The sequence below is a fragment of the Calypte anna genome, chromosome 1 (assembly GCF_003957555.1).
Source record: "Calypte anna isolate BGI_N300 chromosome 1, bCalAnn1_v1.p, whole genome shotgun sequence".
Lineage (NCBI taxonomy): Eukaryota > Metazoa > Chordata > Aves > Apodiformes > Trochilidae > Calypte > Calypte anna.
In genome coordinates, this window is record NC_044244.1 from 154,642,354 (window position 1) to 154,665,231 (window position 22,878).

Here is a 22,878-nt window from a genome sequence, read left to right on the forward strand (position 1 = left end):
ACTTCCTGTATGCTTTGATCACTTGCTGAGAGGACTGTCCATCATACAGGCGCTTTGTCTGGCAGTCACTTCCATTTGAATTTGAGTGACTGAGGAAGCCCGAGTTATTTGTAAAGAACAACAAGGCTTTTCATTCATAATTTCAGTAGGGGGACAGGGTGCTAATGACTGAGCTTGAATAACCAGGGAATGTGGTATTCAAGGCAGGAAGAAGCCCAACTGGCTGCCAAATGAGAGGAAGGGAGGGAAACGAGGGAGGGGGTGTGGGGGGGAGAGAGATGTAGGTGAAAGTGCCTGTGTGAAAAGGCAAACAATGAAATCGGGATCACACACATGTATACAAATACAAATCAGGTTCTCAAAAGGTGAGACAGACACAGATAGAAGCAGGAAGGAGAGCTGAGGAAATTCCTGCTTGTATTTCATTAAGTTGCCCTCGGAGTAGGCTTCTGCAATGCTAAAACCGAGGTCTCTGCAAAAGGGAGCTTTCTTCCCTCCTGCCGCCCCCTCACCACAGAGAAAACGCTCTCCTATTCCTTCTCACCACGGAAAAAAACTTGGATTCGAAGCTGGATTGAATGAAGATTTTGCCTTTGCTGTTTAAGCTCTAGCTTTGACAAAACGTGAAAGCACCAAAGCTATCCCAGGCTGCGGCCCAGCACCTACCATCACTACAAAGAATTTTACACGTTGTCTGGATAAATGTACATATTCCCCAACTGTGTGTCTTCTCAAAATTCAAACTTTACCTGATGCAAAACCTCTTAAACTTAATAAAGGTCGTTTATGTCTATTGTCTGGGGTGGGATTTTGAATAAGGCATTAAAAGAAATGTGCTTAGCTATGACAAGCTTTGTAACTTGTGTCGCTGTGGAGAAAGCAAACCTAGAAGAGCTAAGAGAGAAAATAAAAATTAAACAGCACATAGCTGAGAAAACGTAATTGCTTTGATCACATGTAAAACATCAGAGGCTGATAAAATTTATGTCTATTTGAATCATGTTGCAAGCGACAAACAATAAAAAACTGAAAATACTTTAAATTACTTAAATATTTAAGCTCAAGAATGAAAAAGTCTTCCAGTTGGCTTATTGTGCAAGCTCATTCTGTCAGGTGTGGTGGATTTATTGTGTATGTTTGTAACACAATTTCCAGCACTTCTGTTAGCTTTCATTAATTGGGACACCATCCTAGGAGCCACTCTGGGCCACTGGATTCCCTCCGAAACCTGGAGCACTGTAGATTTTCACTTGAGCTCCAGAAGGTGTCAGGGGCCTGCTTAGCAGGAACATCTCAGAAATTTCCCTTCTCACTTAATTTCTGCCTTTGTCTTTTGGGACATTTTGAAAGAGATAGACCTGCTTAAAAGAAAAGATGATTACAAAACCACAAATAAGATAGGAGTAACTACACCTGATTCAGATATGGAAGTTTAGAGGAACTCTTTAATCAAGTAGTGGGAGTGGATGCTCCTTCAGAGATAACCCTGTTTAGATAATCAAGCATTTTGTCCTCTTCTCTGTCTAAGTGAGATAAGTGTAATTATCGAGCAGTTCCTACTCTCTTTAAGGTGTTCTGATTCTATTAGACACAGATCCTGAAATTTTAGTCATGAAGAAAGACCTTGGAGCCCCCAAGTAAAGACAACACCTTGGGTCTCTATGGGAAGTAGCATGTACACAGTGGAGAGATTAAACCAAGACCTGAGACTCCTAGTTCTTGCTTTTCAGACAAATTACTTATTTTTTCCATGCCTGGGTTTTCTCACCTATAAAATGGACATAGCAACATCTTTTGTAAACTGTTTCAAGATCTGCATACAGATCTTGATACAGAAGTTATAATTTTAATTTTTGGTGTTGAGATTACCATTATTAGCAGGAGAATGAAGAGAGTGCAATGCAGAACAAATATCAAGTAATTGTTGTGTTCTGATTTTCAGATAAATTATGGGGAAACACTGGTTTTTATTTCCCTTTTTGTGCAAAATACATTCATCTCTAGGAAACAATTATGTGGGGCACACATCACCTCTGCTTTCAGGACACTCTTGTGTAGCACTCGGGTGAAGACAAGCATTTCACAACTGAGAAAAAAAATAATCTCAGCACGTGGGAGAAAGATGATAAATTTTTAACAATTGCTCAACCTCCTTGATTTAGTTTGCAAATCTGTAAATCTTACTTGTATATATCCCTTGGCTGGCTTGCAAGTCTTATGCCACCAATTGCTAATCCCTCCTAGAGACTTGTTTGAACCCAAGCTTCTAATGAAGAAAGAAAGATACCTTACGGTTACCTATGGGAGCACAGTAGCCGTCAGAGCATGGAGACCCATGCAAGCTTCCCCACACGTCCAAGAAGTGCAGGCATTTGTGCCCTTCCAGCTACGCTGCTTACAGTACTCAAGATATTAATTTACCTTTCCACTACATTTCAGTTTAGAGCTAGTTTGGGTATCTCTACATCAGTGGTTTTCTAATTGTGATCTGTGGATTCCTATGGACTGCTTCTAAATGGGAGGTCTTATAATTTATAATTTTTTTAAAAGTCTGAAATTCCCTTGTGACTTTTTTTTTCCTCCTCCAAAGCATAGAAAAAGAGCAAAAACTAAAGGAGTTTGAAAACTGCTTCTGCAAACCACAATAGAGGTGTGATAAGTGTCTTCATAAAACCTTCTTGTTCCCAAATTTGGTGTAACTGCTAACATTGACTTCTTCCATTTTTTCTGTTAATCCCAGGTCAATGTCTGTATCTTGCTACAAAATATTTTGGGAATTTCCAAAGTAGCACCTACTTACTAACATTTTAATAGGCAAACAGTTAATTTTGCATAAAATTCTAGTATAGTCAAGCCCATTGTTATCTAGTGTCTAATTGAAATGAGGGTAGAGAGTGTAGTATTTAAAATACTGACAGAGGTGGCTTTCCTATGCTGTCATTCTTGTGATTACTTCTACCAAAGCTGTTCAAAATGTTAGGAGGAAAATCCTAGGACAAACAAACACACCACAAAAGGTCTGATATAATACCAGTTTAGCAAATAAACTGCACTTAGTCCTCTCTGTGCCAAACTGTCTCACTTTAGAACATTTGGTCTCAAAGCTGAGGAGAGAGAACTAATTACAAAATGCATTGTATAAGTTGGAAAGGTTTATAAAGCTGAATTCCAAAAAACCAATGCTGATTTTATCAAGGACACAAATATAACCAAATAACATTGAACGGCACATCAAAGAGCATAGTAGCTATATTAGAACAATTTATATGCAAAAGTTCTACATTATATTATAAATACTAAATGTACATATTCTTTGGTATAATTTCAGAAGGACCAGGAAAGGAATTTGTTTATTTTTTAAGTTTACATAAGTATATTTGGTATTTAACAAGAAAATATTCTTCTGGCAACTGCCCTTCCACATACTGGGCCAGTCATCAGGTGGCATAAAGTTACACAGGATCTGGCCTATATCACCTTTAATGAAGGTGGCAATCATTAGCTAGATCTGATTAACAGTCAGAAGTTTAATCCCAGAAGATTTGAGCATTACTAGAAGAAGGAGACCAAATCCCAGCAGCTGCAAACCATGTGTATCCCAACCAGAGGAACAGGTATTTATTCTGCTTTTTCACATTTAACAGTGCTCCTCCTTGTCCCACCACAGTGGGTTCCTAGAGCAGCCTTTGCTCTTAAGGAATTCTGAGATTTTGTTCAGGTAACCTTCAATGAAAATCACTAAATCAGAACTAAATTGTACAGAGGCAGGGGCCTACTTTTCTTCATAAAAAATGTCCAGCTGTTCACAGAACAGTTAGTTTGATTCCTCTGTTTCTATTATATATCTAAGTGTCCTTGTCTGTCCAGTGAATCTCATTGAAATATCAGCAGGCAAAAAGCTTCACAGCTAATCACAGATTAGTTAAAAAAAAAAAAAAAATCCTACAATTCCCTTATGTACATTATCTTTTTCAGAGTTACAAACATGAAAGACAATCAATTAAGGTTTAAGTTTCTAAGGAAATAGTGGGCATTAAAAGCAGTGTGCAGCCAAACTTAGTCCTTTTAAAATCGATACTCCTGTATCACCACATGAACTCATGAGATAATGCACAAAATGTTCTGAAAGTCAGCAAAATGTACTGCACTTTCATTCCCTTCTGAGAAGCTGTATCTTATAAATGAACTTCCTTTTATTATACACAACAGGAAAACTTGTTTTCAAGTCCTGGGTCTGAAAAGTAAACCAAGTAAAATTTGGAAGAACTTGGAGATGTTGCAGGAAAGTTTCAAGTATTTCAGAAGAGTCTCACGTCACAGACCTCACTGTGCCCAATCCTTCACCTGAAGTCATTGGAATTGCTACTATTCTAATATATCATGCACACACACATACATATGTGTATATAAACTTACGTATATAGGTGTGTGTACACATATACATATACATATACATATACACACAACAACTACATTACTCCGCTGAGATTGAAGTGAAGACCTTCATCTCCAAAAAAAAACCCCAAGATCTAGTTCGGTTAAAAACAAAATAATAATAATAAAAAAAGAAATAAAAATATAATGCAGTGGTTGGGACAGACCACTAGGGGAAACATAGTCACAGGCATTAAGCCACGATCCGTGACAAGAAATGTGAGCGAAACATGTAACCCTGTAAAATCTAGTTACAAGGAATCATCAAATAAAAGGCCTGAGAATTCAGCTTTGAGGTTCAAACTGGAAAACAAGCAAACAAAAGCGCACTTAATTTTTAGTGTTTGTGCACTAGTGATTAACTACCTATGTGCAAGTTAGGTTTGTGTAAAACCTCTGCAAGTTTGGTGTATCTCTTTCAAACTCAGCAGTACTAGGATGGTGTACGTGTGGGATTTTTTTGTTGATTTGGGTTTTTTTTGCTATAAGACACCTACACTTCAAAATGGTTTGCACACATGACTGGCTCTGTGAATAAAAATAACTTCATTGTTTTCATATCTATCGTTGGGAGCACTAGTTAAATAAAGTGTATACCCACCTGTACTTGACAATTGGCATATAAATTGCCGTTTGCAGTTACTGAACGACAGATTTGAATATGATCCTATGAACTTCTCAGTTTAGGAACTATTTATACGCTCGGTATAACACTGATAAACAATCTACCAGAGTTTTCCCATGTGTATAGACTTGCACGAAGTGTTCTTCACCTATTTTTGACTTTGCTCCCGTGGGAGGAAGTGATTATTCTCTTTCCAGAGTGACGTAGATGAAGATGGTGTCTTCTTTTTCCCGGGTATTTTAACTTCGTCTCGTCCCTCACACCTGAATCCCAGGGTTTTCCTTGATGACACGGAACCCTCAGCCAGCACATCGGGCACATTCCTGAGGATGCCCGGCTCCGGGTGCCCCCTTCCCATGGGGGAAGCCCATGGGAAGACCCGTGGACTTCCTCCAGCCTTTCCCCTGCCCACGGAGGCCGCTGCCCGACGCTAGGGCTGCTGCCTCGGCAAAGCCTCCGGCGGGTGCCTCCGGGCCTCCTTCCCCCTGCGCCCCCCGCCCCGGCTCCGCGCTCCCCCTGGCGGGGAAAGAGGCCGCGCCGCCGCCTCAGCGCACCGGGAGCCCCGAAAGAAACTCAGCCCCGCGGGGTTTGCGGCTCTGGCAGCGGAGGTGCCCCCGCCCCGGAGGGCATTTCTCTCTGTCTGCGGCTGCTGGGGGGCGAGGAGGGTGGGGACGGGACGGGCGCCAGAGCCCCGAGCACCGTCCCCGCCGAGGAGGCGGCAGTTTTGTGCAGGGCCGGGGCTGGTGTAGCCCACGAAAGGAGGAAAGAAGTTAGAGCCATGTAACTCCGGCTTAACCTTACTATGGAAAATAATTTCCAGGTTCAGAGTATTATTGTTGTGGATGCTGCCCTCTCTGGAAGTGTTCAAGGCCAGGCTGAATGGAGCAACCTGGTCCAGTGTAATGTGTCCCTGCTCATGGTAGTGGGGTTGGAACTAGATGGTCTTTAAGGTCCTTTTCTACCCAAACCAATCTATGATTCTGTGATTGTCAACGGTTGAATACTGGCTTATAAAATTATGGAAACCTGAAGGCTGTCCGCGTAAGACACTGCTCTTTTTATTTCCAGGTTTTTATTGCGAATGACCACCCCCTTGAAAAAGGGACGACTAGCAGGTGTAGAAGAGGAAGTTCCTGCAAAGTTGCCTCAAGCAGTAAAAAGGGCTGGTGGGGTTTTTGCACAGAGGATTTTCCATGTAAATAATGCACTGCATTACTGCCTTACACATCTTGCATATTTTAAGCAGCGGCACACGTGGTACGGGTATATCCGTGCTCGGTGCATGCCTACGTGGAGAAGCTGCCTTGCGCGCTTAAAGATACATGTAAGCGCAAGATACCCGGGCCCAGCGACAGTGACCCCGTTGCTGATTTCAGCTCCTACAAAAAGAACCGAGCAGCGGCCGTGTCAGGAAACGCCCAGAAGACAAACAGTCACGTTTGAAAGCTGCTCGCAGACCGTGTCCCCCACACAACTGGGAATTAATTAAACAAAGTTTTGTGCTGTGTTTGGGTTTTTTTCCTTTGCTTTTGTTGAGTTGTGGTTGGATTTTTTTGGTGATTTTTTTTTTTCATTTTCTCTCTCTTTCTCTCACAAAAAAAAAAAAAAACAAAACCAAAAAGGAAAAAAAAAAAAAAAAAAAAAAAAAAAAAAAGAAAAAGAAAAAAGAAAAAAAGAAACAGCCCTCCCCACAGGCGGGAGTCTCCGCTGCTGCCCGGTACGCCGCAATTCCTGCAGCCGCCCGAGGCGCGGAAAGCACCGCGGCGCGCTGTCAGCCGCCCGTCCCGCCGCCCCCTCCCCCCGCGGCGCCCGGGATGCCGCTCCGCGCCCCGCGGGCCCCGCTCCGCGCTCCCGCCCGGCCACGGGCGCGCTCCCCGCGCCGCCCGATCGCGATAATCCACGGGACAATGCCCCAAGTAATCAACTTTCCTCCTGCCTACTGAAAAGTGGTGGGGAAGGAAAGGGGGTGGGGGGCACGATGACGGGACAGAAAGTGTAAACTTTTATTTCACTCGGTTAAAAAAACACTGGGAGGGAGGTTTGGGGGGGAGGAAGGGGAAGCACCTGGAAATGGGTCTCCCGAAAGCTCGCAGCGGCGGGGAGAGCGTGCCTTCCTTCTCGGGAGAAGCCAGCTCCCCTGGGCTCCCCTGCAATCCTATCGCTGCCTGCCTCTGAGTAAATAAACGAGCACAAAAGCAACCCCGAGCGTCGTGTGACCGCGCACGGAGCAGCCTCCTGTGCAAAAACAGGAGACGGCGGAGAGGCCCCGGGAGCGGGGGACCCCACCGCCCCCGCAACCTCCGCCGCTCCCGCGCAACTTCGCGCTGGGCCGGGCAGCGCCGCGGCCGGGGCCGGGGCCAGGGCCGGGGCGGCGGCAGTGCTGCCCTTTTGAATGCCTCCCGCAGCTCAGAGTGCTGGCAGGGCGCTGGGAGCGCCAGTGAATGTAGCCCCGCAGAGCCAATGAGCTGGGACCGGATGCGATATATCCTCTGGGACAACAACTGCTCTGTTCCTCCTCAGATCCACATGACGCCATTTACTGCTGCTTTTGCAGAGAGATCACCCTACCTCCTCCGGAAAGAAAAAGAGAGAGAGGGAGAGAGCGAGCGAGCAGAAAAACGCCGAGCCCCTACAGCTCAGATCTCAAATCTTCCTCCTCCTCCTCCTCCACCTCCTCCAAACACACAACAACAACCACCACCACAAATCCGCTGCGCTCCCAAAACACCCCCCCACCCCCCCGCGATTGCAAACCACAGAGCTGCCTGCAACACACACACGCTCGCAGAGGGAGCGAGAAAGCTAGAGGGAGAGAGGGGAGAGGAGCTTGCAGCAAGCAGCTTCTCAGCAGAACGGCTACAAGCACAAGCTGTTTTTTTGGAGGAGTTCAGTGGAAGAAGGCTTTGGGATTTTATTTTAGATCCACTTTTATTTTGTTTTCTTTGGCTTTCCCCTTCCTCTTGATCATTTGCAACAACAACAAAAAAAGTGACTTGGTATTGGCGATTCGGCCTCCTGTTCATTGAGGAAAAAAAAGGAAAGTGTATGTGAGAGAGACTGATTTCTTTTTAGGAGCAAAGGAAACCCACCCCGATCCGGAAAGGTGTTTTTATTATTATTATAGTATATACGCGCACAGACGTATTTATAATCGGTCTGGGGAGAGGGACCTAACTTTGCTCTGCACTTTTTTACGTGGTGATCATTCTTACTCTAATTTGCAAGTTGGACCAAAGCAGAGTTTGGAAAAGAATTTTTTTTTGCTTTAGGGCTGGATTTATTTGCAAACCGCAGGAAGAAGAAAATACAAGAGAGAGAGGGGTTTGGTGCAGCGCCGCGATCACGGTGAGAGCCTTTTCCTTCTTTGCAAAACAAGCTTTTCAGTACCCCCCCCCCCCCTCCGCCTTGGTTGCTCCAAGAAAACTCGTGGAAATGTTTAAGGCCGATCCCTTTTCCATTCGTACAGGTTCTCCCTCTCCCCCCTACCCCTCTTCTTCCTTTCACAGAGAGGAGCCGGAGGTGGGATTTTAGAGCGGTTTCTCTCGAGGGAGGGGGCTGGTGGTGGGGGAAAACTCCGCTGGGGTTTGCGGGCTGCGTCGCGTTTGCGCCCCGCCGGGGTGCCGCGGGGGGCGGAAGGCTGCGCGGGGGGCGGAGGGCTTCGCGGGCGCGGAGGCATGCCTGCGGGGGCTGCGAGCGGGCGGGAGGGGGGGACACCGGACACGACACACTGACTTCGGCGTGTTCTCTCTGCTCAGGGCAGCCGGGCACGGGAGGTCCTGCGCGCTCCTGCCTTGCCGGGCACGCGTGGGTTTCCGACAGGCCCTGGGGGGGGTGGTGGGGGAGTGAAGGGAGGGCGCTGCGGGGTTGGCGAGCGCCGGGGCTGTTTGTTCCCCCGTCTTGGGGCAGAACGGGGAAGCTGCCTTTTAGTTCGTGATTTACACCCATCTGTAGTGGCGTCGGGTGATCCGTGCAATTCGGAAGTGGGTGCACGCCTGGTATAAATATATACGTGTGTGTGTGTATACACATATATATTTCTCGTGTGATTAAATTAATTCCGTCCTTAAGACGAGGAAAGTTATCCCCCAGGTTCTTTTATGCAGAGGGCATGTTTGGAGGGGCATGAAAGCTTAAATTTTTGCTTTTGCTTTTTTATTTCTTTTCTTCGGTGGGTTGACTTTGAAACACCACGAGCCCCTCCCTACTTCCCCAAGAAAAGCAGCAACAACAACAACAACAAAAAAACCCCAATCCCCCTAAAACTAAAATAACAACACAAAAAAACCTGCTGTTTTTTTTAGCAAGCTGTTTGTGTGTCAGTTTGCCCCACCCCGATGGTAAAGTCCCTTTTGCCCTAATCCATAGTCTGATCACACACTCGGCCCTTAATGGGGGTTTCAAAGCACTTTGAAAGAAGAGGAGGTGGTTGGTGTGTGTGCGGTGGGGATGGGGGTGGGGGTGCCTTGCACAGGCTCCGGACACAAAACAGAAATTCACGGGCAGAGGACTTCTCCCCCTTAGGCTTTCCTACTCCTTGCCAGCAAGACACGGTTTTTTTCCACAGCACGCAAGAAGCCCCTTGCGTTTTAAACTTCCCCAAATGTGCCGAGAGAACGCGAAACCCGCCCCCCTTGTTCGCCCTTTTGCCAATCCCAGCTAGGAAAAGTTAGCAATCATGGCACTTGAGCTTTGCGAGAGTGGACTTTGGCTTTTGGAAGTGGGGAATCGTGTTATCACACACATGCACACACAAAAAGGCAAATGCTGCTTCTCTGTTCGTGGTGGATAGGAAGGGGAGAAATGTTGGATCAAAGGAGGGAGAGACGTGCTTTCCCGTCATAGTTTTCAGGCAAATGTATGTTTGCGAGTTAATGTGCTGGAGCTGAGCAGCTTGTCCTGTTAGCGGATCCATCGAGGGGTGAAAAAGGAGGGATCGCCCGGCTGGGACCGGTGTCCTGCTGACAATGCCTTCTGGGTACCTTCGGGCTGGGGCGGAGGGGGGCGGACTGAAGTTCAAGTAATTTGCAGAATATGTGTAAAATAAAGAGGAGCTTTTCCAGCGGCTGGCTTTGTGAAGCTGAATGGGTGCTTATGGCAAGGCGAGAGGGGGTAATCAGCCTTTTGCCCGGGCTGTCCCGGAGGTGTTGTCTCGAACCGTCTGCAGGGCGCCTTGCACTACCCGGGAGGGGAAGGCTTCTTTAGCATCTTTCGGGGGAGGGCAAGGGGGAAGAGTTAAAAGGAAACATGGGTTTGACTTTCCCGATAAGGCGACTGCGGCAGCCCCCTCCCACTTCCCAGCCCAGAGGATGTCTCCCGGTTATCTCCAGGTTGTCTGCACTTGCGGGGCTGTCGGCGGCGCCTGCGGCCGCGCTCCCCCGGGCGAGGGGCTACCGGCGAGGGGCTACCGACGAGGGGCTAACCGGCGAGGGGCTGCTGCCGCTGCCCACCTGCTGCGCGCCCCCGCTGCCCCCGGGATGGAGGAGCCTGGAAAGAGGAAGGGGGCAAAGCACGTAGGCTTCTCCTCCAGCGGGTCCCACCTTGGCGTCTGAGGGGGTCTCCACCGCCGAGACCGGTGTGGTCGGAAGGCCCGGCAGGTCAGGGTCAGCTTTGCTTTTGCACTGGGTTGTCACTGCTGGAGAGGCAGGGTTTGGTTCGGTGTGTCTTCTCGGCTGTCTTGAGTCTGGCTGCAATCTGGACGTGGAGGGCAGGCAGGGCTGCTACTTCATCTGAAGGATGGGGAAAGTATTTTTTCTATTTCTTTTGTTTGGTTTCTTTTTGGGTTTTTTTTGGTTTTTTTTTTTTTTAATCTTTGTGTAGGTTCAGATGGGGAAAACTTTAGGTGTTTCGGTTGAAACTTTTTATATGGCTAAGGTTTTAATTTGAAGAAAACTAAGCAGTGCTTTAAGATAATTTTGCAATAATTTTTTATTATTTTGGGGCAGAGACACACCATGCACCATGACATACACTCTGTGTCCCAAAGCAGGACTTGGCAACATTTAAAACAGGTGGTCAGTCTTGAAAGTTGGATTTTATGATTTTTTTATTTATTTAATTTTTTTTTTTTTTTTTTTAAGAAGAAGCACTTGAGGGGAGGCAGCCAGTAGTTAAAAGGTTAAATGTTTTCCACTGCTGCTAGAATACAGACAGAGTCTTGAGATATTCATTGTTAAACTGTTTGGGCATATTTTATTATACTGCAGTATAGTATTATTGTTGGTAACTGATGTGTACAGAGTAACGCTGTGGTGCTCTTTCTAGGTATAATTGAAGACATTGTGTAGTCCTTGTAAGAAGCTTGGTTCCTGCTTAGGTTTTAATTGTAAAATATTGTTCTGGATTTTTGTGTAGGTAATTGGATTTTGGACCCACTTAAAGATATGATAAAGGCAAAACAAATATTAACTAGTTTGGAGGGTAGTACTTGAAACTTTTGCATATCTGAGTATGGAAGTTCATTATTTACAAGTTCTCATCTTCTGGGTCTTTTACTGGCTTTCCATTTAAATTCTTAAGTCTGTGTTTCTACTTTGTAGTTAATGATCCTTTAAAGTAATTTTCACAACCAAATAGAATTCTTCGATGCTGGCATTGTTTGATTATATTAAGCATTCCTCTATCCCACAAGCCACTCTTGGTAATCTTTACAATTTGGAACGTCTATGGAATTTTTTGCATGTTTTTAAGAAATAAAGCTGTGGTACCGTTGCTTTTGTAGTATTGAGCCTTAAAATAACAATTGTAGTGGTGTACACAAGTATGACACTTAAATACTGGAGAGAGATATTTTTACTTGTGCTGTTGAAGTTTTTGGTAGCACTAAGTCATTTAATGTCTAACCTCAAACATTTTATTGCTATTTAGTGTTTTTCTTGGTACCATTGGTATTAAACTAAAATTTCCTATTTACATCATGTAAAGTTTAATGTGTAAAGAGACTAGCCTACCAAAATATTATCCAGTTTTAAACAAAATTGGAGAATTATATGTCTGTCATCAGCAGGTCACATTACACTTGCTAAATACTTGTGGGCTTTATTTATTTATTTATTTTTAATGTAAGTTTTTCAGTAGCCTGATGTGAAGAATCACTTCAAGTGACTGAACTGTAATCACTGTAAAGGCCATGGTCTAACCAGAAGATGGCCTGGGAAGCTGTAGTTAAACAGGCATAATACCTAGACTTTCCATAAGTTAAGATGCACGGACCTAGAACAGAATCCCTTTGAGCTCTCCACAGGATAGGCAGAATGGGCCAAGGGAGGTGCATTCAGCTGACAGGCGCCTACACTCCGCCCCAAATATGACTCCCTTTTTTTTTCAATGGCTGATGCATTTATTGATCGCGTGCAGTGCTGTGCGATCCTGCGGGCTTTGAAGGCCTGCTGGGGAAGAGCATGAGATATGTTGCAATAGTGAATCCTCTCTTTGTTGCTTCAGGATTTCAGATGTGTTCTAAGCCTGCCGGGGTGAGCACGCTTCTGGGCACTGATGGAGACGAGAGCTCAGCACGGCAGCGGGTCGCAGGCCTTGCTACAGGCTCGGCGTGACAGCGGGAGACCGCACGGGGAGCCCGACCTGCGGGATGTCCTGATGCATCAGGTTCATGTCTTGTCGTTGGACCAGATCAGAGCCATCCGAAACACGAATGAGTACACGGAGGGACCTACAGTGGCTCCACGGCCAGGGGTCAAGTCCACTCCTCGGCTAGCAAACCAACCCAAAAATGAAAGGCCCCATGGCTTGCCCGAGCATCGCCATGTGAGCCGGATCCAGCACACGCAAGCACACACCTCTCCTCGGGTGCCTCTGTCCCGGTCCATCAGCACGGTCAGCACAGGTTCACGGAGCAGTACACGGACAAGTACGAGCAGTAATTCATCTGAACACAGACTTCTGGGATCATCTTCGGGCCCAGTTGCTGACGGGATAGTCCGTATGCAGCCCAAGTCTGAGCTCAAGTCCAATGAGCTGAAACCACTGAGCAAAGAAGACTTGGGAGCGCACAGCTACAGGTGCGAGGACTGTGGAAAGTGTAAGTGTAAGGAGTGCACTTATCCAAGGACCCTCCCATCGTGTTGGATTTGTGACAAGCAGTGTCTTTGCTCAGCCCAGAATGTGGTTGATTACGGGACTTGCGTTTGCTGCGTGAAGGGCCTCTTCTATCACTGCTCTAATGATGACGAGGACAACTGTGCTGACAACCCCTGCTCCTGCAGTCAGTCACATTGCTGCACTAGATGGTCGGCCATGGGTGTGGTGTCCCTCTTTCTGCCTTGCTTGTGGTGTTACCTACCAGCCAAGGGTTGCCTTAAGTTATGCCAGGGCTGTTATGACCGGGTAAATCGGCCTGGGTGCCGCTGTAAACACTCCAACACTGTTTGCTGCAAAGTTCCCAGTGTCCCTCCCAGAAACTTTGAAAAACCAACATAGCATCGCTAGCAAGAAATACAAAAGTAACAAGGATTATTTTAACCAACTATATGCAACCAACTAAGCTGCTATGGTCCTGGCACTGTAGTAGAAGGGTTGGGGAGATACTTTGCTGTTTGCAGTGAGATCCTTTTCTCTGTGTGTTTCATCTTAACTGATATGCTTGTTAGAATCCAGCTAGTGGGATACAGAAAACAAAACAAACAAACAAAAAACAAAGAAAAAGGGATGCAGTACATTGTGACCCACATATTGCATAAGCTAAAGCAACACAGACACTCCTAGGCAACTCTATTGTTTGTGAATAGTACTTGCAAAATTTGTAAATTAGCAAATGACTCCTTTTTTTTTTCATTGTTTTCTGCCAGAGATAATGTGCTATATTTTTGTATATACAATAATATTTTCAACTGTGAAAAATAAGTGGTGTCATAAGGCATGGCACAGTCACAAAATATTATACTAATATGTTGTACATTCGGAAGAATGTGAATCAATCAGTATGTTTTTAGATTGTATTTTGTCTTACGGAAACCTTCTATTACAAGACTCTGATTTCCCTTTGAACTTCCTGTATATTGTACAGTTACAGTAAAATTCAGCCTTTATTTTCTAATTTTTTCAACATATTGTTTAGTGTAAAGAATATTTATTTGAAGTTTTATTATTTTATAAAAAGAAATATTTATTTTAAGAGGCATCTTACAAATATCACCCCTTTTTATGAGGACATCATAGTTGCTGCAGATAAGGGGTGAACGATGCATATGTTCACTATAAAATAGAAAATATATTAACGTTTGAAATTAAACTGGGCTACTTGTCATTTTTCCCCCCTATGTGTTGTTCTGAGTTGGGAAAACTGGTACGTCTAATTGCAAACTTCATGGTGACATAGTTACAGCGAGTCTAATATGAAAATTAAAATAGCATTCTGAAGTGTATTTTTTTGTTGTTGTTTACTGCTTCACCTGAAAATAATGCAGGAGTTTTGCTTCCTGCCTGTGCACAAATGTCCCATATACCATTCCTGCAACAGAAAAGGAAATGGGACATTGAAAAATGCATTAATTCATTCCAGACTAGGACTAATAGTCACTGAAAGCTTGACCTATCCTATAAGTGATGAGCTTTTGTGCTTCAAATAGGAAACAAGTAATCATTCACAAAAAATGTTAGGCTTGTGTGACTTTACTCAGAGAGGGAGAGGGGGAAAAAAGAAGACAAAATGAATACAGTCAGTGCAAAAATCTTGCAGGATTATTTGTGAAAAGTAGAATAATATACCACAGGGAATGAGATATGAATGCAGTCCAGCCTTATGTCAAACATTTGCCTCACTTGTAAGAAGAAAGTTGCTTGATTTGTCATTTGTGGCGGTTACCTTCCACTGAGGTCAAAATCCTTTCACTGCCAAGTTTCCCACCGGAAGCCTAGAGAATGATTTACCTTTCTTTATTAACAAACTATCATTTCCTGTTCTGAGCATGTCTCTCCAAGTTTTGAGGTCTTAATGTTGAATTTTATTTATACATTTCTTAAACTGGCATTTAAGAAATGCTTGTAAGTATTTTTAAGCTGACACTTAGAAAAATCTCATAGCCTTTTCTGAACCCTCTCCAACAAAAACAAGTTATAACTAATAAATTAAGAACTTACTAAAAGTTGAAAACCAGAGCATTGAGTAAACGTGAGATCTTTTTGCCCCTTAATTTTCATCTGTGATCCGGTGTTCGGGCTATTTTACATAGTTCAATAGTATTCAGATGTCCTACACTCTGCATTTGTGTGTATTGGTTATCAATCATCCAGTGAAATTAAAAAGTGCAAGTCCTAACTAGTTTGCAAAACAAAAATAGTTGATACATGGGCTTTGTTAATTTTTTTTTCCTTACCTCTCTGGTGAAAAATGTAAGCTGTTTTTATTTTCCTCCCTACACCAGCTGTCTGATAATTTGGTATACAAAGACAAGCAATTTATAATTAGCCTTCTGTGTGGAATTTGCCAGAAGAAAGTGGCTTATGTTTCATGAGTAATTTGTCCATATTTAAAGCGCATCAATATATTGTGACTGAGTGTTGGGGCATGTATGTGAGACTGTACTTGGCTGCTGGTAAATGGAGATCTTTATTATTTATTTTTTTGTAGAAATTTTGTTCTTGAACCAGTTGGTAATCATCATATGTTTTCATTCACTGAATATAATTCTTGAATTAGATTAGTGCTTATGCCTAAACTGTCCTGGGTTAGTCTTGCTGATTGAAAGCAAACATGGGAATAATCAAGCAGTCCATTTATTGAGGGAATCTTTGACCTTAAGAGTGTATTTTGAAAACCCAGAAGGCCCACTGATTTCAGTAGACAGCAAATCCAGTCTTTTCACTGTAGTGATGAACTTGACAATAATGAAGGTGAGCCTTGTCTTTTCAGACACTTACATTCAGTTAAGGTATCTCTAAGGAAGGCCGGAGGTGAAACTAGAAAATTACAGCATGTTTGAGCAGTGTAGCAGTGAAGAAGGGTGCAACTCCTAGATCAAGTCCAATGCTAAAATTGTAGGCTTGTTTTTGTTTGCACTATGGCAAAGGCTTTTGTTACCAAGGTTCGAAGGGAATTCTTGTATCTTTTTGTTGACAGTGAAATTTGAAGCTGGTCTTAACATTAAACACTGGTTTTCACCTTCCACTTGGTTCTTAATGAGGATAAATTGTGTCTCCCCACATCCAGGTAAGCCCAGTACCAGTGAATTGGGTTGGATGTATGACACTTGGGACAGAGGACATATGGGAGGGTGGCATTAGCCTGTGGGCTAATTATGGTGCTGGGGTCCAGGCTTCAGATAGTATGAATTACCGTGTGAGTGCAGCAGGCTCTGAAAAGCTGGCCAGTGTATGTTAGTTAACATCCTAATATTACACCTAATTAGATAAGGCTTACGATTCTAAATAAAACCAAAATCTTGCCTCAAAAAAGATTAGATTGTTCTAGTAAGAATTAAGAGGGCTTTTCAAGTGGATTGAGATAATGTTATTAAAGCATGCCTATTCTGTCCTTTGAGATAGGAAAGTGGAGGTCCAAGAAAGGAAACTTTCCCATACATGGGTTTTTGGAATAACCATGAAGGTCATAGCAGATTGGTATATGCACCATGTAGGCCTTCCATTTTAGACAGCTATTAAGCCACGAGAGAGTAAACCCATATTAAGGTTCCATTTCTTCTGTTGTTGCTTTCATGTCTGACCATCAGATTATAAAATTTGATGTCACTGTAAGGCTTTCTTCAAGTTAGAGACCTTCAGGACTGAACTCACAGTTGACCATAGTAACAATGGAAACAAATAGCTTTTTTCATTTTTTTTCCCCTACAAAAAGCTACAAATAAATACTTCAAATTTGCTCCTACAGTAACTTAAGAATGTCTCTACTAATATGCTGAAGCAAATTTTTATTTTGCTCTTTAATGATCTGAGGCTCAATTATAATTTCTTTTCTGAGATAGTGATCATAGCAGTGAAAAAAAGAAACTTGGATTCAGGTGGAGAATGAAAAGGTATAGTATTTAGATGAACATAAAATACATACTTAAAGGGTTTGAGATCATATTCAGGTGAGTATTTACATATTACAATATTCAAATCAGTCTTCAAAAGCCAAAGTTCTCCAAATGAGGTACTGCAGCAATTAAGCGGTCTTGATGATTGGCGCAGTAGCTTTTTTAAATATATTTTTTTTAAAATCTGTCAGTTTGTGTGAGGTGGAAGTGACTTGACAGTAGCAAAGTACTGACCACCTAAGCACCATGCATAACTTACCCTTTTTTTTTTTTCTAAAAAAAATGTACAGTTTTGCCTGTATTACCTTTTTCACTTTTGGAAAAACATAATTAATTTGTGTGATGTGTAGTCTTAAGACTTATTCTTAAATGGCAGGGATAATAGGATGCATTTCTGTACTGCAGCAGAATGTTCAATTATTTTTAGCAATCAGTTGTTGAGGAAGACAGATTTGTACAGTCTGTCTTGTCTCAGATGTTCCTAGATGGGTGCAGGTACAGCGAGTAACAGTGATCTCATTTGCTGAGACTAATTTCTCAGTCAGTCACTGGAGCAGAGACCCAGAAAGAAATTGGCTGAATATGAGAGTATGCTTGATTGAGTAATGTATGAATAGTACTGGATGTATTTCTTACTGAAAATGTCAGCAATGACATTTGGCTCATCTAAAATAAAGAATTAGAAGGTTGGGGTTGCAGGTAGACTACACTGGGACAAAGCACACCAAATCCTTACCAACAAAAATATTCAGTTTTTTTCCTCTTTACACAATATGATTTTAAACTAGAAATGAAGAAATAAAAATTGATGTCTCATTGAAATTGGGATACTTACCGGAAAACTGTGCATATCCATACTGTATATATATATTTTGCCTTTCAAAAATAGTGTGAGTTTTAATCTGAGGAGACCCCCTGTGTGGTAATCTCACTTACTTCTCTTCATATTTCTTCTTTGTGGTCCCTGCTTCCCCCCTTGACCTTTCCTAGACATAATACATAAAGTTTTACTGCCACTTACTAGGACAAAAGGTGAAACAGGAGGATAAAACATGCTTTCCTCATTGGTATTCACTGTGTCTAAAAGTTTAAGACAAGGTGGAAAAAATTATTACCTTGCTGTACTTGTCCTGCATTTTAGAGAGATAAAATGTTTTTTTCCACATGTTTTTTTCCATTCATTGGGGCATTGAAATTCGGGGTTTCAGAAAACATTCTATTTTCATTTCTTTAGTGTGATTTTTATTACTGGGGAAGGGCTTTATGTGCTTTTAAAGAGTTCCCTTTTGTTTTAACATACTGACACTGTTTTTCAGAGGACAGGGACTGAGGTTTTACTACCACAAAAGCATAATCTGCTTGTTCATCTGTCACAGGGAGTGTTCAGAGGAGAGCTGATGTAGTTACCTTCGGGCATGAGCAGCAATGATTGCACTTGAAACAGGGTCAGGGTGGGAGGTTCAGCATTTTCAACAGATATTGTACTACACTTGTGAAGTATTATTTCTTATGTGGTTTTTTTTTGTTTTGTTTTGGTTTTTTTTCCCTGTGACTTAAATCCTACATGCTGATTAGAGAAGCTTATGCCTAAAATTTTCAAACTTTTAGTTTAAAATGGATAGGTTCCCATTTCAGTAGAAGTTACCAATAATCAGAAGCTTTTACAATGTATCCTACTATTATATAGGATTACCTACTGGTATTTTGATAGTTAGGAGTTTAAATTACATTTTAAAACAATCTTGTCAAAGGAGATAATCTGTTTTAAAAATGAAAGAAACTGGATAATCAGAGTAGCTCTGCTTTCCTGAAAGCCTGCTGCATAATTATAAAACCACTTGCTGCACCTGAGATAGGAGACAAGGCACTTGATGGAAATCAGATGTTGCAGACACAAGTTTGACTCCTTGACAAGATTCTGAACCAGTAGGCATGGGTGTAGCAGGATGGATCACCAACTTACAGACCTTGAAAGAGGTGGGGTTTTAAAATATTTTTTTCACCCTTATTTTATTTTGATCAAGAACCAGTGTATACGAACCAATCATAAAACATGTGGTTGTCAGTATGTTTACTGATAAAGGAATATCTTGGTACTCTTTCAGTGTGTCTCAAAAAACAAACAAATGGAAAATTTCTAAACCACCCTTCAAACCTTAACATTGTAGTCTTCAGAAATTAAGTCAAACATTAGGGCTATAGTAACCCATGTTTCAAAATTGGTTGTAATGTAAGCAAAAACGCACTAATTAAAACTGTTACTTTAGTTATAGACAGACAGTTCCACTTCAGGTCTAAAAGTCATTTCAGACCTTTTTCATTTCCGCTTTAGTGCAGTTTTTATCAGTTACTTATTTTCTTAAAGCATTAATATTATGTGAGATACATGTAAAAAGTGGTGTACAACAAGTTGTCAAATGCACAAATTGAACAAAGTTTTTTTTCCCTCATTTCTTTTGCATATTGCAAAGAGGAAAAAAATCAAAATTGTTTTGTTTGATTTGGGTCATTTTGTTTAATTATTGTAGAGAGACTGATTACTTAATGGAGTGTTCTATGCATTTTTTTTTTCCTCCTTGGTGTATTTGGCACTATGAAAGTAGAGCAGTTAAGGGATCAAGAATGCACTTTGGGTACTACCCTAACTGCAGCTGCAGTGAATAGTTAAGAAAAGCATAAATGTCAGTGCTTTATTGTAGAGCTCACTGAATGCAGCGTGAGGATCCCATAATATTCATAGAATCACAGAATGGGTTGGAAGAGACCATAAAGATTTTCTAATTCCATTCTCTCTGCCAGGTTGCTCAAAGCTCCATCCAATCTCCTTGAACACTTCCAGGGAGGAGGCATCCACAATTTAGCTGAGCAACCTGTTCCAGTGTCTCACCACCCTCACACTAAAGATTTTCCTCTTAATGTCTAACCTAAATCTGCCCTTTTCACTTTAAAGACATCACTCCTTGACCTATTGCTACATGCCTTTATAAAAAGTCCCTCCCCAGCTTTCTTGTAGGTCCCCTTCAGGTGTTTAAAGGCCGCTATGGGGTCTCCTTGGAGCCTTCTCCTCAAGGCTGAACAACCCCAACTTTCTCAGCCTTTCTAAGTATTAAAATATCCATAAATAATGCTATATAATAGTAGGCTACATTGTAAAAGGCAGCAGCTTGTGAAGGCAATCTAACTGGATGCTGCCTACTACTGTCAGTCCTGTCCTTGGGGAACAAGGCATTCCTCTTCCACACAAATGGAAGAAGACTGTAAATTGTTCTGAAATTTATATGGGGAGTAAAGGAGGGTAGGTTTCAGTATAAAAAATTAACTTTACATCAGGACTGTGCCGGAACTGTTCTCTCCTTCATACATAAAATCACAGTAGCAAGTCTGAAAGTGTGTGATAGTGTCCCTGGCTACCTCTGTACTAATAAATCTGACAGTAGGTGGAAATGTTCCTGGACAGGAACATTGCAAGGGATTGCAATTGCCCATGCTAGTGAAGTGTTAAGACTTTCCCTGGTTTGAGTTGAGCCAAAAAGTATCCTCCCAAGCTATCCCCAGCACATTTCTGGAGTCAAAATATTCCAGGGCTATCCCCAAAAGTCAGCTTGCCAGCAGCTCCCCTCTTTAAGAGTTTATGGGAGTTTACCACGATGGACACTGTCCCTTCAGGGCCAGCTGGATGTGGTATCCAGGAAAGTTCTTGGGCACTTTTGATTTGAGTCCAGGAGGAAGGAGATCCATCCCAAAGGAAATTTCACTTGCAAAGGAAGCCATCATCATGAGTTTGGATGACATAATCTAATCACCAGGTAGTAACTTAATTCCACAGAAAGAACATATTTAAGGTTTTTTGTAAAAGGAGTAAGGCAGTTGGCAATATAACTTGTTAGACTTAGGAGATAGGGGCTCATTCTCCAGAAATAGGGGCTTTAGGAGATAGGGGCTCTTTTTCTACCTCTATTAGGTAGATAGAGTATCTACCTAATATTGTATCTCTATATTGTGAATGAAGCATGAATCTGTAATTTTTTGTTTCATTTGAGCAGTAACACTTTTTCTTTTTACAAGTTATTCTTTAGGTATCTCCTGACAAGTCATAAAGACAGAATTTTCCCTATATTTATCTTTCATCATCAAGGAAGCTTTCATATGTCACAACACTTAATTTTGAAGAATGAATGGAGATGATATGTCTTACTTTTGGCTGTTACCTACAACTTGAAGAAAACAATCATGAAACAATCATGAAAATTAGTTTCCTCCCATGACAATCACTGTAACCTCATATTTCCACAAGATATGGAAAGTGCTCTCTCTTTTTTCCTTTTAGCTCCATTCTCCCTCAGCCCCCAGGTTAGAGAGTGGGTGGCTTATGGAACCTTGTGACTGCTGAGTGATTTTGCAGGCTTTCAAACAGGAAAATCAGTGTGCAAAGTATTGCACTGGAGTTTGCCATCCAAGAGAACAGATCTCACTAAAGTGTTCTAAATGTATGCATAATATGCATAATATGTTTCTATACACACACAGTCTGAGGGAAAAGGACTGTCACAATTTGCCCCTTAAAATACTTGCTTTAGGAAAATGGAACAACACAGACTTTTTTTTTTTTCCTTTTTTTTTTTCTTCTTTTTTTAAGTTTATAAATTAAGCTAAATGAAATATTAGATGGAGAGACAGCCTGTTCAGTTTATTAAATGTGGCCAGGACTTGTGCTGTTTACATTTCACATAGTTTTTATCCGAAGACCTCACTTCAGCTGCAAGATTGGTGGGTGAAATGCCTGGCCTCACTGGAGGCAATGACAAAATTCTCCTTGACCTCCTTGAAACTTTGTATAGACAAGAGGTGAATTCCTGAATATGTACTGATTGAACATACACTTGAATGGGTATCCTGGGAAAATCCCAGCTGCCTAGGGGAATAAAAAAAAAGTTTGTAATTGCATGAGACACACTTTTGAATCAAGGAATAGCTACCTTACTTTAGGTTTTTTAACCTTCTTTCTGATCCTGCTTAACTTACTCTACAACTAAGATAATTTATTCCTGCCACTGTTTAAGTATATATTCAGTCTCTTCCTTTAGGCACCAATCTTTAAGATTTTGTGGGTAGATTCTATTTTGGGGGTTAATTCTATTAACTGTGCTGCAGATGCCTGTTAGGCTTTTTGCTGAGAGACTTGTGCTGATACAAGGATGTGTATAGACTCTTCTCCATTTGGTTCAGTTTACGTTTGTCAAACCTTTCTTGTGAACCAGAGCTGGAAGTTTCAATTCAGTGTAGCTCAGTTTTTGCAAAAAAGTCTGGGGAGAGAATTCAGTTTCGCTAACTGGTTCATTCATACTAAAAGTATCTGCACAGTGTTTTGTGACAATATTACTAAATTTTCAGTAAAAGTATTTATATTAAAGAGCTGTAAGCACTACCTGAATTTAAGTCAGTGAAAGCATGCCTAAAATAAATTGCACTGAGCTGCTCTCAGACAGAAATATCTATGTGTACTAGCATTGCTTTGATCTGAGATGCCCATTAAGATGGGCAAAATATTTTTACTGTTGCCATTTCTGTACTGCAGTTTGTATCCCCTGTATATCTATCCACATCACAATTACATCTTCTTTAGAGGAAATGAGGAATGGAAGGAAAGAAGCTACCATGAAATGCACTTCATTTCCCCACTCCCTGTAAGAGTGCATCTGCAGAGTGAGTGGGTTGCATCTACCCTGTACTCTGTACTTTGTGTGTTGAAGTCTCCCAGGCATGGTATTTTGGTCCAGTAAACAGAACAGATTTTTTCCACTCTCTACTTTCAGTGAGAAATGAGTGGTGAAG

The 22,878-nt window shown here is 42.2% G+C and overlaps 1 protein-coding gene across 3 annotated transcripts; it reads left to right on the plus strand.

Moving 5' to 3' along the window:
• The first annotated feature begins 7,668 nt into the window (after positions 1-7,668).
• SPRY2 (sprouty RTK signaling antagonist 2) lies at positions 7,669-14,303 on the plus strand. 3 transcript variants are annotated; one of them, XM_008505593.2, is made up of 2 exons: positions 7,669-8,404; positions 12,500-14,303. In XM_008505593.2, exon 2 carries the CDS (start codon positions 12,551-12,553, stop codon positions 13,490-13,492), a length of 942 nt encoding a protein of 313 aa, XP_008503815.2. In that variant the 5' UTR covers positions 7,669-8,404; positions 12,500-12,550; the 3' UTR covers positions 13,493-14,303. The 3 variants fall into 3 exon arrangements, with proteins under 3 accessions (XP_008503815.2, XP_030325058.1, XP_030325057.1); XM_030469198.1 differs by lacking the exon at positions 7,669-8,404 and adding an exon at positions 8,537-8,578; XM_030469197.1 differs by lacking the exon at positions 7,669-8,404 and adding an exon at positions 10,371-10,653.
• Positions 14,304-22,878: the final 8,575 nt, after the last annotated feature.